This window comes from Acanthopagrus latus, chromosome 2 (genome assembly GCF_904848185.1).
Source record: "Acanthopagrus latus isolate v.2019 chromosome 2, fAcaLat1.1, whole genome shotgun sequence".
In the NCBI taxonomy this organism is placed as follows: domain Eukaryota; kingdom Metazoa; phylum Chordata; class Actinopteri; order Spariformes; family Sparidae; genus Acanthopagrus; species Acanthopagrus latus.
Genome location: NC_051040.1, coordinates 24,585,008 through 24,599,734, shown reverse-complemented (window position 1 = coordinate 24,599,734; position 14,727 = coordinate 24,585,008). Strand labels below are relative to the sequence as shown.

The 14,727-nt window shown below is 39.9% G+C and overlaps 1 protein-coding gene across 6 annotated transcripts in view; it reads left to right on the top strand.

Moving 5' to 3' along the window:
• Positions 1–3,366, top strand: part of dpf1 (D4, zinc and double PHD fingers family 1) — a 43,871-nt gene extending 40,505 nt beyond the window's left edge. For all 6 annotated transcript variants that reach the window (XR_005070629.1, XM_037074152.1, XM_037074114.1 and 3 more), the window contains 2 exons: positions 550–631; positions 1,634–3,366. Coding sequence is in view for 5 of the 6 variants with exons in the window: in XM_037074152.1 (XP_036930047.1) it covers positions 550–631; positions 1,634–1,704 (153 nt within the window). In the remaining variant the exon portion in view is untranslated. The remainder of the gene's footprint in view (positions 1–549; positions 632–1,633) is intronic.
• The last annotated feature ends 11,361 nt before the right edge of the window (positions 3,367–14,727 follow it).

Here is a 14,727-nt window from a genome sequence, read left to right as displayed (position 1 = left end):
GTATCCATGAGCTAGTTCAGATTCACTGGGTCGCTTTCATGAAAGTTTGATCCCTCCGGTTGATGGATGATTTATAACCACTGTGGACAAGTTAGTCTTATTGGGATGAAACATTTAAATCCCTGAAAAATTTCAAAGATTCACAAATGTCAACCCGGAATAAATTATGTTTTCTTATTCATGAGGAGTAAGCAGGTACTTGCAATCACACAAGCTGCAGTGCAGATAGTAAAGCCACGGTGCAGGTTATTGTTGGGTTTTTTTTATTGAGGAGAATATAAAAGTCTTCCTATGTCAGGAGGTTGTTGATTCTATTTGTGCACAGCCCACCAAAATAAAAGCCCACATGTTTTGAATAGATTACTCGATTTTTGATTTAAAAATAGGAGCATGCATATCACACCTCAGCCAGTTGCTTTATACTTATACATATTTATATCGTCAAGTGCTATTCATGTGCAGTTAATGCTCTTGTGTCCTCAGCTTTGATCTTCAAATCTGTCCCCACGTAATAACATCTGTCTATGTGAATATTCTCCTCTGTTCCAGGACCAGCTGTTGTTCTGTGATGATTGCGACAGAGGCTACCACATGTACTGTCTGAGCCCTCCCATGTCTGAACCACCGGAGGGTACGTAATAACAATGAGAGGCATACGAGCATTGCGATCGAGAGACATACGTTCGAAAGTGCTCATGTCAAGGACTCCTGAATTCGCAGTGTGTGGTCGGAATGCACAGCCTAAAGCAAACTCATCTGAGAACATTTTTTTGGGTTGTTTGGACAGAATTATGTAACTGTCTGTACTGTAGGTGGGGACACAGTCACAGTGAGAAGATTGAAACCTGCAGTCAAAACAATCAACTATCCCTGCGCTGACGCTTAGGTAGTTTTACCTGAGACAACCAGGAGTCCTTACAAATCTGCATCTCTTCTCATATTTAATCTAAATGAACTAGGCTGAAATGATCTGGGCACAGAAACGGAGCATATTCAAATTAAACAGTCGTTTGCCGACTACGCATAAGATGGCTGCCTCAGGATGTTTGATGGAGTTGTCATGGTAATGAGTAGTAGAGAGATAGGAGATAATCTGTTTCCATGGCAAAAGTGTCACTTGTCTGAACATACAGTAGCGGCACCACTTGTGTTCAACACTCACTAACAGTGTCATGCTCTGCCCACACATGCAACACTTTTTAAAATTCAGCAGCAGTCAGTTATTTTAGATCTACCCTCAAGACTAGACCTGACTGAGCTCTCGCACAGAGGGTAAACATATATTTTTACACATGCTGTGCCGTATTAAGTGCTCACAGGACACCTTTAGGCATCAAGCGTCCAGGCCTGCATGGACTTTGAAGTGTAAAGGTTGCATTTTAACATGCGTCGCAAGTTGATGTTTAATTAATGTCACAAATCCCACGCTCAAATCCAAACCAAACTAGTTGTCAAATCCCCTGCATCTGCACGCCACAGGCACAGCATGTGGTGTTTTAACATGGAGCTTTAATTTACAGTATTACTTAACGCTCTGTCTAAATTGATGGATTAATCCACAGGGCTTTACAATAGTGGTGATTGAACTTCTGATCTGTGTGTGTGTGTGTGTGTGTGTGTGTGTGTTGTACAGGGAGCTGGAGCTGTCATCTGTGTCTGAGACAACTGAAGGAGAAGGCCTCAGCCTACATCACCCTCACTTAATCTGCAAGGCTGTGCCTCATCCTCTCGGCCCTTCATCCTCTCCCTAACCACCTCTCCGTCACCCCTCTCTGTGCCTCAGCTGCCCCCCTCCTCCTCTGACCCACTCGCCACCGCTTCCTCTACAATCCGTCCCAGTGACCTTTGACACGACTGAGCACACAGCACCCGCGGCGCTGCACCCATTCATGACATCTGTCCAGCGGCGAGCCAACCTCCGTCTTTTTTGTGTCACGCGCATTCCCTGATGTACTTGACCTGACACCCACCCCACCTCCTTCCTGCTCCGTCTCAACAGAGGAATTCATCAGCTGGCAATAAGTTTGCTAGCGAGACACACACTCCAGCCTGCCAAGGGCACTTCAGAGGCATACTACTCCGCAGGAACCCTCTTAAGGGCTCTCGGAAGAGCCCTAATGATCTTCAGCTGCAACTCAGTCAAGTAGTGAGAGTGAGAATTAATAAGATGGATAGGTGTAAGGCCGAGGACAGGGCATGGAAGACCCTGATAACCATGGAGCAGTGTGTTTCAGTGTTAGCCAACTGTGAAATATACACCTAACCAAAATGTCATTTACTCCCTCCGTCCTTTACCGTGTACGGCAGAGCTGAGATGTTGAACTCTGCTCCATTATTTGTCCGTGCAGTTTCAAGGGGGAATGAATTGTACAGAATTCAGACTGAGTCTCTATCTACACACTGTTGAAAAGTCCCCTCGCCAGCGAAACGAAGAGTATCTGGTCAGGATCTCGGACCATCTTTGACTTCACTGTGTCCTCTCTCCTTGCATGGGGTTTCCACAAATTAATGATGCATTTTGGGATGGACACTGAGGGCTTTAGTGTTCGGACGTGATCCTCGGATGAGAGAGAGATGGATTTTTCTCTAATCAGCTGTCTCTGATCAAACAATGTATTTAAAAATGACAATTTAGGCTTAGCGTCTCTCACAAATCCTTTACCTGACCTTTACCCGCCCTTTCCTTCTATCAAACGATGACTGTGAAGCCAATGCGAGACTGAAACACTCCTGGTGCTGGGTGTGTATTATCTGTGTGTCAAGAATGTAGGATTGATGTGTGGACAATGCAGATCTTCTAAAAAACCTTCTTTTTTATGGTTCCTTTTTTATTTGTGTTTTTATTCATTTGCATGTTGTTATTTCAATTGTTTTTAAAGACTTTTGATTGAATTTGAAAAGAAAGCACACTTAATTCGCAATAACGTGTTTGTGATATGAACTATTTTGGCCAAACTGGGTGTGTTTTAAACTGTGCGTGCCTGTGTGTCTGTTTGTGTGAGTTTATCTGAGCACTACAGTAACTGTAGCCAGCTCCACGCCTGTTGGTACGTGTGAGTATTTGAGTAGCACGAAGGTAATGTGAATGTTAGAAAGATCGGCATTTTTACAGAGGTGGGACAAAGCAAGTGTTTTGCAAGTCACAAGTGTCAAGTCTTGGCAGTGGAGTTCTAAATCAGGGCCAACAAGTGTGCGAGACACAGTTTGACATTGTGGGAAATGAATACAAAATTCAGCATTAAAAAGTTATGATTATATGGGGATAGACATGCGATATTTCCTTTTTCCTTGGATGGCTAATGAAATATCCAATCACATGGAGCCTCAGCTCCTTACCCTAACCATAATCTTCTTGGGTTTGACATTTGTTTGGTATGATTAGATGAACACATGTGATATTCCATCACCATCCTAGGAAAGGACTCACTGTGCCCAGCCAAAAAATATCCCCACAATCCATCATAATACCACAACTCGTATTTTGACTCTTTGTATTTTGTTAATTTTGATAAAATGTGTGAGTAACTGAGCTTTGTTGCCCTTGGATAGAGCCAGGCTGGCTGTTTCCCCTACTCTCATTTTTAAAGGGCACTTCCACCATTTTTTATACATTAACTTGTGTTTACAGGTCTTGTGGAGTACTGCTGCATATGTAAAAAGGGTAGTACAAAGCCTTTTGTGGCTCCAATGTGCCTCCGGTGATGTCTCACAGTGGCTCAGCTACATTGTGGGTAATGTGAGCACCAGGCTTTAAAAAGGGAGAAAAAACATGTGGAATAAAAAAGCGCTATCTTTAGATCTCCTGTATCATTGATATTTGATCAGTTGTTTTTAAGATGAACGTGATCCAGACTAATGGACAGCATTGCTAAACCTGGATTTACCCACAATGCAACTTAGCCACCGAGTGACATCACTGGACTCAATTTATCAGATGATATGCAGCTTCCTCTGGAGCCACAAAAGGTTTTATACTACTTTCACTTTTCACATATGCTTTTGTACTCCACAAGTCCTTTACTTACTGACTTAAATGTGTAAAATTGGTGGTGTTACCCTTTAACTTTGAGGAAAGCTAACATCTTCCAGCTTCATTTTTTAAATGAGTGCTTTGCTAAAAATGTGAATTCATCCAGTCCATTTACTAATCATTGAGCTCTGGTCAAAAGTCATGAGCTCCTCAGCAAATGTAATGCCGTTCGTATTACAAAAAACCACAGAGTAACATCTGTCTTTAATCTATTCCTAAACGTGACACTTCTTACGTGAGTTGATCCTCTTCCCTTACCATTCTGACTTGGCTACAAAATATGTAGGAGAACAACTCTTGGATAAATATCACTGCAACTCACTGAGTGTGTCGAGGGTCATTGATTTTATGTTTGCAGAGACGCTAAGCTCTTTGTCACTAGCTTAAAGCAATACTCAACCCAAATATGTCCTTTTAGGATCAAACACTTGAGACTTTTTGCCTTGAACAGTGGCTTTTTGCAGACACTAAACCACTCCTGTAGCTTAATCCCTTCTCCACTTTATATTGAAATCTGAACTGTCATACTTTTTTGTGTTTACTGCTATCCCTCTTTGCTGAGGCAACAACTACTTTTCCTTGAGCCCTTCTACAGTGATCCAAAATAAGGCTTAGTATGCTGCTTCTGTTTGGCACTGGCTAACGTGTGCACACTTGACTAGGGTACCAAAGGGTAAAGTAAAGGTAAAAGGGAAGTCTCGAGTTATTGGTGTTCAAGCTAAAGTCAAGTGGCAGGCTGAATTAGCTTGCTATCTTGCCAGCTGTCTCTCACTAAGTGAAACAAGTTGTTTTTATCACCTTTGTGTCCTGCAAAACACGAGGCCAGCTGTTCAATGAGAGTGAAACATTGGTAAGAGAAGATGTTGTTCTGCTACCTGCCAGTCTTGCTCTGCATGTTAAAAGACAGTCTGATAAATCAGCACTTGAGGACCAGGCTGAAATGTTACTGTAAGGCCGAGTTTTTCATAATGGGATTAATCAAACCAGCCAGCCAGCATGCAGTCTTCTGAGCTTGCACTGAGAGAAATCTCCTTTTCCTTTGAACCCACAGGCCCACAATGCTATTTTCAACCACTGGACTTTTCAACTTTAGTGGGGCACATTCCAAGACGGCCACTGTAGGGGGATGTTGTAGTAAAGAGGAATGAGACGTCATCTGTGAGCTGTTAGCCTGGAGACAAAAGCTGTAAATAGGGGATTAAATTAAGGGCATCAAATTGCCATTTCATACAGTATTTCATATTCTTGTATACATTTCAAAATATGAAACAGGTCAAATACAGTTGGATTCGGTTCTAATGACCATCTCATTTTTGATGCTGCATCACGTCTCTAAAAGGAAACTGGCAGGATCAGATGGCTTGTGAGAATGTACCTGCACTGTAATTGTGTTTGCCATCTGATACAGAAAGACAAATACTGTGCTGCCACCCCCCCCCACCCAGATTCAATGTAACTCCACTGATGCATGAATGACACCTGAAATGTTTCCAATTTCATATTTTGATATTGTCAGTGTTGCTTTTTTAGAATGACGAGAAACAACCTTAACTTGCGTTCATTTCCTGTTGGTTTCCTTGTAATTGGTGTCTTTTCACATTCTGCACAGCGGGGCTGCGTTTGCTCTCCAAGTGTGTTTATGTCTGCGTGTGAGTGTGTGTGCGCGTGTGTGTGTGTGTGTGTGTAACCACTTATGATAACTGGAAGGTCAGAAAACAGCAAACTCAACCTCAGAGGAACCACTTGGATGGCACAGCACTGCAAGAGGACTGTAATATCGAGTACAGATTACGATAGTGGACTTGAGTGTACACATTTCACGTGGGGCACTTGGATAAAGATGAATGCTGTTTCATCCTACTGTGCGTTAAGTGTTATCTTTGTCAACAAAAGCAGTAGTATCCAATCAAAATGTTTTTATTTCCATTAACCCATGAGAGCGAACATCTAGATTTGGAATGTGTTTGAGTGCAAATCATTTGATGATGAGCATTAGACTGAATCTGATGGACGTGTTTGTGTGGTCGATGGACGATGGTGACTGAAAAGCCTTTTTTTTTTGCATTTGGAGCTTTCCTGGCACTTAATAGGATAAGCATGGCGGAGTCAAACCAATTCTGATTGTACTATCTGGGGATTGTGGGGAAGCCATGTTGGGTTTTTTGGAGGGGTATCCGTGTGATTATTTAATGAAACTTGAGCCTTCCCTTTGTACAAATGGACAAACCAAGGTGGCGGGGATGACTGAGGTGGGCGGGGTCAAACAAGCTGATGCCAATTACCCCCATCTCCAACCATTTTAAGCTGTCGGGGTGGCTCGGTCAGAGGGTTGAGACTTTTGGCCACTCGAGGCCTCTCTTGTAAATTGTAGTTCTGTGATCTTGCTTGCACTTTTTTTCATTTCCCAAAAATAAGAAACTAATTGTAAGTACGTATGTGTGTGAGTGCGGGTGCACTTTTTATTTGGAATCTTGACATTTTTTCAACGTGATTGTCTGTTGTAAACAACACTGGATAAAGATGAGTTTTTAATTTGTATTTTTTACCTTGAGAGGAAGATGAAATCTTCTTGGACATTTTTTTAACCCCCTCCCAGCTCCCTCCCCCTTTCTTCCCCCCCGTCTCTCTCTCTCTCGCTCTCTTTCTCTGTCTGGTACCTGGGAATGCTTTGAAATGTGGACTGTGACCGCATCGCTGTCATCACTGCTGTCAGTCATTCTCTGTGAATTCATCCGACTTTCTCAATTTGCCCAGTTTTTTCTCTCTTCCCTCGACTCATTTTTTTCCATTAAAAAGATGAGATTGAAAAACGACCCCTACCTTTGTGTTGACATTTTGTGTGTGTGTGTGTGTGTGTGTGTGTGTGTGTGTGTGTGTGTGTGTGTGCGAGTGTTTGGTTGTGTGTGTGCATTTATTTGCTCTAGTTCCTGCAATATAAATCACCGAACATTTGTGTGTTTTTGGACAGTAGTCAGTCAGTCTGTCTGCTCGTCTGCTCGTCTGTATTGTTGCCAACTAGGCCAGCTTACTAGTCAGTTTAACCATTTTTTTTTTCTCAGGTGGGAAGGACTTTCCAGCCCACACAGTTCCTCCCTCACCACCAGTTTTACTTCCAGGCTCGGAGCTAAGGCCAACAGCAGCAATCTTTTCCTCCCTTTCATTGGGCAGATAGCAATCTATCAAAGCAGCGTGTTCAAAGTCAGCTTTTAAAACCTCAATAACTCATTATCATTTCCAATTTAAAATACACTTTGTGGCTAAAACACATTCACTCGAAACCTTTTTTTCCCCCCTTTATTTATTTATTTTTCCTATTTTGCATAGCACTCCAAAAATATTCTGACCTTTTCAAGTGTTTGAAAAGGGAACAAATTGGCTATGAATTGTCAAGATATTGCAGGAAAGCATTGTTTTGCAGTAGCTGGCCTGCAAAACTAGGACTGGAGGACAAAAGAGCCCCATTGTGTGCAATTGTTTCCCAACAACACCGCAGAAGAGAAGACACTTTGCTATTCAGGGCAGGTACAGTTTTGCTATTTGTGATGTATTCCTGGAGATGAGACATTCATCATAGCTGCTGTGTTGGCCAGACCTGGCTGAGCAGCAGCAGCAGGGTGAAGTCAAGCTGATCAACAATTCCATTTTTTCCCCTTACCTGCTTCCTTCCAGGAGCAAGAAAACCGAAAACCAGTGCACGCTTGGTTCCTTGGGGGAATATAGGTATTTTTAACAATATGCTCTGAAAAAAAAAAAAAAAAAACTCCTCCATCCATCCTTTGGCAGAGCGCCAACCTTATCCAAAATCCTGCACAGCACCCCCAACCCCCGCCATCCTGTGCATACAGAAACCCACACACAAACGCCTGGGTGCCACACACACACACACACACACACACATGTGCGCGCACACACACAGACATGCGTGCACACAAACATGCACTCTCACACACATATTGTAAAGTATGCACACACAGCCTAGAGCCCCCGTCTTCTTATGAGCTTCATTACTCTGACCCCAGTCTCCCTTTCATATCTCTGAGGATGTTTATGCAATGTGTGTGTGTGTGTGTGCATGTGTGTGTGTGTGTGTGTGTCTGTGTTTTCTCCATTCAATACCCAATAGAATATGTGTATGTATATTTATTTAGGCCCAGAGTAAGCACTAGTGTGTGTATATGTGTGTGTTTGTGTGCATGTGTGAGGATTGTGAATACTGTATGTCATTGTGGAAATACTGTACAATGTGTATGTAGTGTGTGTGTGTGTGTGTGTGTGTGTGTGTGTGTGTGTGTGTGTGTGTGTGTGCGTGGATGCGTGCGTGTTTGTGTGTATGTGTGTGTTTGTACATGTATGTGTGTATGACTTCCCAGCCAATTACCACATCTCCCAGACAGACTGAGACTGCCTCGGCCCTGCCAGCCAATCAGAGAGGGGCTGCGCACTGCCGGGCCGGAGGTGGTTGCTATGGTAACCAGGAGGCCTGTTTGCATGGTGGCTGATGGAAGAGTGATGGATTACAGTAATGGGATGGAGGGAGGGAAGAAGGGAGGAAGATAGGGAAGGAGGAAGGAAGAACGAAGGAGGGAAGTGTTGGAAGAGGTGAGGACAGGAGGAAGAGAAAGAAAGAGGGAGAGAGAGAGGAGGAGGAGGGAAGGGGTGGACAAGGGGAAGCGAGGAGGAGGAGGGAGGGTGGGAGACAGACTCATACATAAAGATATTGGAAATGTATGAATGCATCTGAAATGAAGCGACTTAAAAAGATGAAAAAAGGAGAATGAAGAAAATGATAAAGGGAGAGTGGGGGAGGAGTGTGTGTGTGCGGTGGGGGGATATTTGGAAATGGGGATGGGGTGAGGGGGGTAGGTGGGGGTGCTCTGTGGTGTGTGATTGAATTCCTCTCTTTCCCTCCTCTGTCTGGGCTGAGATGTGTGTCTGGCCATCTGTCCTTGGAGCAGACAGAGAGGTAAGTGTGTGGAAAGATGCAGTCTCACCTTTTTGCCTCCTCAGCAGCACTGCAGTCAGACTGTACAAGAACTCCTTCAATGTTTCCACCCAGCCCCTCCAACCTGCTGCCACCGCAACGATAACGTGAAGGCCAAGATACAGCAATACATTTCATTTAGTCATAGGGAATCTTAAAACTGTGCCTGGTTGGCCACTTTTTACATTTTGCAGTGAAAATCTGATGTATAAAGTCCAAAAACGAGACACTTACTCGACAGCCCCTGTGTTTTCATAGACACTGGCTTTACTTCCTTGTTGTTTGTTTGCCCACAGGCACCGTTCCTATACTTGGAAAAATAATAACAGAAACCTGTGTGTTTAAACCAGTAATGACATTTGTTTTTTAACTTTCATTCCTGACAATATTAAAAATTCAACATGTAGAATGTAATGGTATAACTTTGCAGAAAAAACTGGGTTTGCATATTTGATAAACGTAAAAAAGGAAAAAGCCCATAAATATTATAGTATTGTTACATTGACAACATTTAGCAGACACTTTTGTCCAAAGCAACTCACAGTAATTCACACACTGATGGTGGTGGCTGCCAGCACATCAGGAGCAGTTTGGGGTTCAGTATAAGGACACTTCAACATGCAGATCAGGGGAATCAAACCTGTAACCTTCCGATAACAAGACACTGGCTGTACTGCTGATCCACAGCCATATAAGGTGTCTAAGGAAATATTTTATCTTGTATGTTTAACAAATACATTTATCTTATGTTTGCCCATTTTTTTGTGTGTGAATAAAAGTACAGTTTTTCTTACCTGACATATAAGTCAATGAAGTCTAACAAACTGTCTGACACTTTATAATAACCACCATGAAGAAATGGTACATTCATACTTGATGAAGAAAACATGTTGTTTACTGTCCCCATGGGAAATTCATTATGGACAATATAATTTGGACATTTAGCACAATACAAACAAAGATAAATATTGTATATGATATTCATTTTAAATGTAAGAAATTATTTAGAGGTTCGTTTACTGTTACCAAACAATGGAATGCTTAATAAACCAATTTCCAAGCCATTGTAAAAGGCTTATAGACTTATATATATCTGGTGCAGCATTATAATGGTCTTATAGTATTTTTTAACCATTTACAAAGTATTTTAAACATCAGTTCCAACTTAACACTTCCCACTAACCAAATCTCTAACTCTGAAACATCTCATTGTTTGTCAGCAGTGAAATAAGTATTAACTAAAGATTCATTAACCATAAAATGTTGTGTTACCATGAAATATTAGATTGTATATGTTATATAAACCAGTTTATATCCTTTTTTTTCACAGAAATCTTTTAGAGACACTGAAATGTACAGTTGGCATTTAAGTCCAACAGACTGTTGTTTATTTAGAATTTTGCTACCTGAAAGGTGCAACATCAACCACAGAGTTATAGCAGATGGAAATGCATCATCATCTCTATCTGTATAGTTTATAAACAGTTCTTGTAAAATGATGTTAACTATCAAGTGAAAACAATGTTCATTAGGACCTAAAACAACACTTTAGGGTTAATGCTGAATTCCACATCCATGTCTAATTAAAATGCTCTCTGCATAACATAATCAACCAATCACAATAATCTTCCTTATCCACATTGGATCTATATAACCAGAGAGCCAAAAGCAACAAATTAACAGTCTAACTAGCTAATCAATCAAGTGACCAGGATCAATATAAATAAAAGCTTGTGGTTTCCTGGACACAAAAGAGACAATATTGCTCACGAGTGGCTTTGAGCAGTGAATTTGCATCGTGCTCTATAGTCTCTCACACGTAGGTTTTTTCCCGTTGAACTACGCTCAGTTCCCTCTCATTGACAGACAGCGGCTGAGGATGCCTTTGAGTCAAGGATTAGACTAAATCTGTGTCTGGGGAACCCAACTCCCTATGATCTTTTTAAGTGACAAAGCGCCATTCAAGTCAATTAAAGATGCAGTCCACTCAAATTAACTTCTGGGCCAAATCAAAAACATTAAAGACGTTACTAAAAAATCCATCACGGAGGCAGTTCACTGTGTTCTCCTGTCATCCAGTGTCACCTTTAATGATTATCTGCCACAATCGTCACTTTGAAGGTGTTTTATGTCCTTGATGCTGTCTATTGATACAAAACTGTAATTTACTAGTTTTGAGTGTTGATTGCGAGGCCTATCAGTGATTGGATCATCAGTTTGCAGAATGAGTATTTTCAAGGTAGATGAACACTGGAGTAATCTGCAGTGCAATAGTGTCTAAAAGAAGAAGCTGAGGTCAGGTGTGAACTTGAAATCATGATTCAACACTGCAACCTAGAGGCAGACGGTAGCAATGACATCTTTTACCAAAACAAATCATGACAAAAATACCATCCTAGACTGTGCAATCAATCAAATACCAGTGAAGTGAATACAGGAAGTCACATAAAAAAAACTAAACAAACTAAATGACAAGAGAATTAGATAAAATAGATACATATATTAAAGCAGTGTGGTGTTGCAAAATTTGCAATGCTTTCTTTCCCTGTGATTTTATTTGTCATTTATTTTTTGGACTGCTGCGGTTTGAATTTGCATAATTTCCACAACAGCATGTAAAAATCTTTTGAATCAAATGTTTGGGGTTCTTGCCCATTCTTTTTTTTTTTTTTTTTTTTTTCATCAATTGGAAATCAGATAGACAGCCAAATGGGAAACATGAGCACAGTGTTGGGTTTTTTCCCCCCTTTAATATTAAAGCAATTAGCCCGAGCAAACACAGTTACAACATCGTGTAGTACTCTCGTGCAGCCATGTATTGTGAGATTTACGCTGATTGGTTAATGGGGAAAATGGAGGTCAGCAGAGTAATGGGAAAATACAAGGCTGATTAAATAACGCTTCAGACTCTTCATCTTATCCCTAATGTTGTCTATGTTGTCTCTGGCATCCACCAGCCTCTGTGGCTTCATCCCAGCTCTTTATTATTCTACATTCAGTTGGCCGCTGTTTTTGTTTTTTATCTAAAAAGGTTTTGCAGGTTGACTGACAATAAACTGTAACCAATTAATGCCTGTAGAGAAAACTTATCGTCACAGTGCAGCAAGATTAAACATAGACTTCAGAATTATAGCAAGGATGAATTTGTTTTGCAGCAAACAGCAGTAATCACTTTTCATATTAGGGCATTTGAGTTGATCCTGTCTCCATTTAAAACAAATATTTATACTGTGCATGAACAAATGTGCTTTGGCACGTTTTGCCAGAATTTGGACGTCTTTTAAACGTCAAAACACGCAAACAAATCAGGAATTTCTAAACCTAACTAGACCTAATAGTGAGGCTAAACAAAAAGTTTCTGAAATAACTGATAACATTCTTCTTTATCTGTCACTTGACTTAAATGTTTTTTTCAGCTATAGATATATATTGTATATAAAATATATACAATATAGTTTCATGTTTGAGTAAGCATTTGCTTTGTTTTGTAAAGATATTAATCTGTAAAGGACGTAGAGGAGTCATATGTATAGTGACTCCTCTGAGATGTAGTGGAGTAGAAGTTAAAAGTGGCCTGAAAAGGAAAGCTTTAATTAAAGTGCATGTACATCAAAGCTGTAATTACTGAAACTGTGTATTCCTTTATGAGCCATTTACATAAAGAAAACTCAAACATGCACTATATGAAATTTGTATACACTGTAAAAGTAAAAAGAAGATCTATTTAGTCAAGGCAGATTTTGTTGAAAAAAGGAATTATACAGAAACTGACACGGTAACTCTGTTTTACAGGGTAGGGATAAGTATTCTGACATTGAACTATACAATAAGACTGACCTTGCACAGTCTGAGAGATTCACACTTTGTACTAATTAATTTTTAAAACATTTTTTATTTATTTATTTATTTTTCAAAAAGGTTGTGGTACTCTCTGTATTAAGTTCCTGGTACTATATGTTGTGCATTTCTATACCAGCTAAGACCAAATGTTGTACTTTGTAAAAAGACAAAAACAAATTAAAAAGATGATTTTTGCTGTGTGCTTCGAATCTCTGAACTATATGTAAGGGAACTGTGAACAACCTTAGATATCACCCTGATGAAGGAGCAATATCTGACAGCAGTTGTCTCCTAACTGATGCCGTACTGCAAAACAGTGCCTCCAAAAGCCTTCAGTCTAGTATATTATTGACCATGATTCAGCTCCAGGAATTCTGCTCTGCAGCTGAACCAGATCACCTCATGACCCGTCTGGACACATAGAGCAAGTCAGTGTAGACATTCACTTTGTCACATTTAGAATAGTTTTGTGTCAAGTGAATGTAAGCTTGTGACGTGGGAGGAGTCCACATGTGAGGTTTGCACACAGCCCGTGCTGCGATCGTGGGAAAAGCAACACATGAACAGATAACGCAGAGTTTCCTAAGCAAGAGCTGGCTGTGAGAGGCTGTGAGTGAATCCGCCAAATGCACATGTTATAATATTTCAGGAGGTGATCTTGATATCAAATAACAGGAGTGAACATGGAGCTTCTATGTATGATCTCACCAAGAAGCTGTAACTCCCCGTCTGACTTACTGTAACAGTGTAAAATGATCCTATTTCTAAGGCATTAGACCGTAGCTGAAAATAGACAGTATTAAATAAGTGTATTAGAAATGTGCTTGATCTCATTCTGTTTTATGTGAAATGACTTTCACAGCAGGCTTTAAAAGCAGGGGTGTGGAAGTGTAGTCAACTCTGCAAATAAAAAGTGATTTTACAGTAAGCATCAGCATCAAAATATACTCAAAGTTGCAAAAGTAAAAGAACTCTGACATACTTTTATTTTATATTATTTGATTCTGATAAATGATCTATTAACGTGTTCATTAATGCTGCAGCTTTTGACGGCAGGGCACATTTTGAATACTTTATGAACTCATGGGTAGCTTGTTGATTCTCCTTCAAGTCTTATTTCACTTCATCTGAACCTATTATAATACATAATCATTTATGCATTTGATTATATTTTGAATGATTAATCTCAATCTGCACTAGTAGCAGCAATAAATATGGATCAAGGCATGTTGACATTTTATAATATAATATTTAATACTTTTTAATTTATGGAAGGAGTCCACGGTACAAGTCGGTACATTATCATTTTGTTTGTTTTGATAACAAATTACAACATGTAATGAATGTACTTTTTTTTTTTATAATACATTAGTATAACATACTGGTACGTCTTTAAAAAGCTATCTATCTATATAACATATGATATATATATATATATAAGATTATTACAATATGATATATAATAATATACATTTCATATGTATTGCAATATTTAATAAATATTATAATATTTGATATAGCCACTAACAAATGACATATACATTATGAAATAAATATTTCAATACATATGAAGCTTATAGTTCTTTCTAACTATTCATCAGCTTAACATGGAACTACAAGGTGAACATATTGTCATAACATTGTTTAATAGACACAAATCATGAAGAAGGACAAAACCACATGTATGGAAAATAAATTCCCGTTGCATGAAGGTACATTTATAATATAAATGGGGTGGATTTAAAATAATTAAGTAGCAGAAAATGGAAACACAGAATCTTAAATACAAGTATCTCAAAGTTGTTCTTAAGTGGAGTGTTAATGACTTAATGCATGGGATGGATCATTTATCTTTAACTTATTCCACTGGGACTCA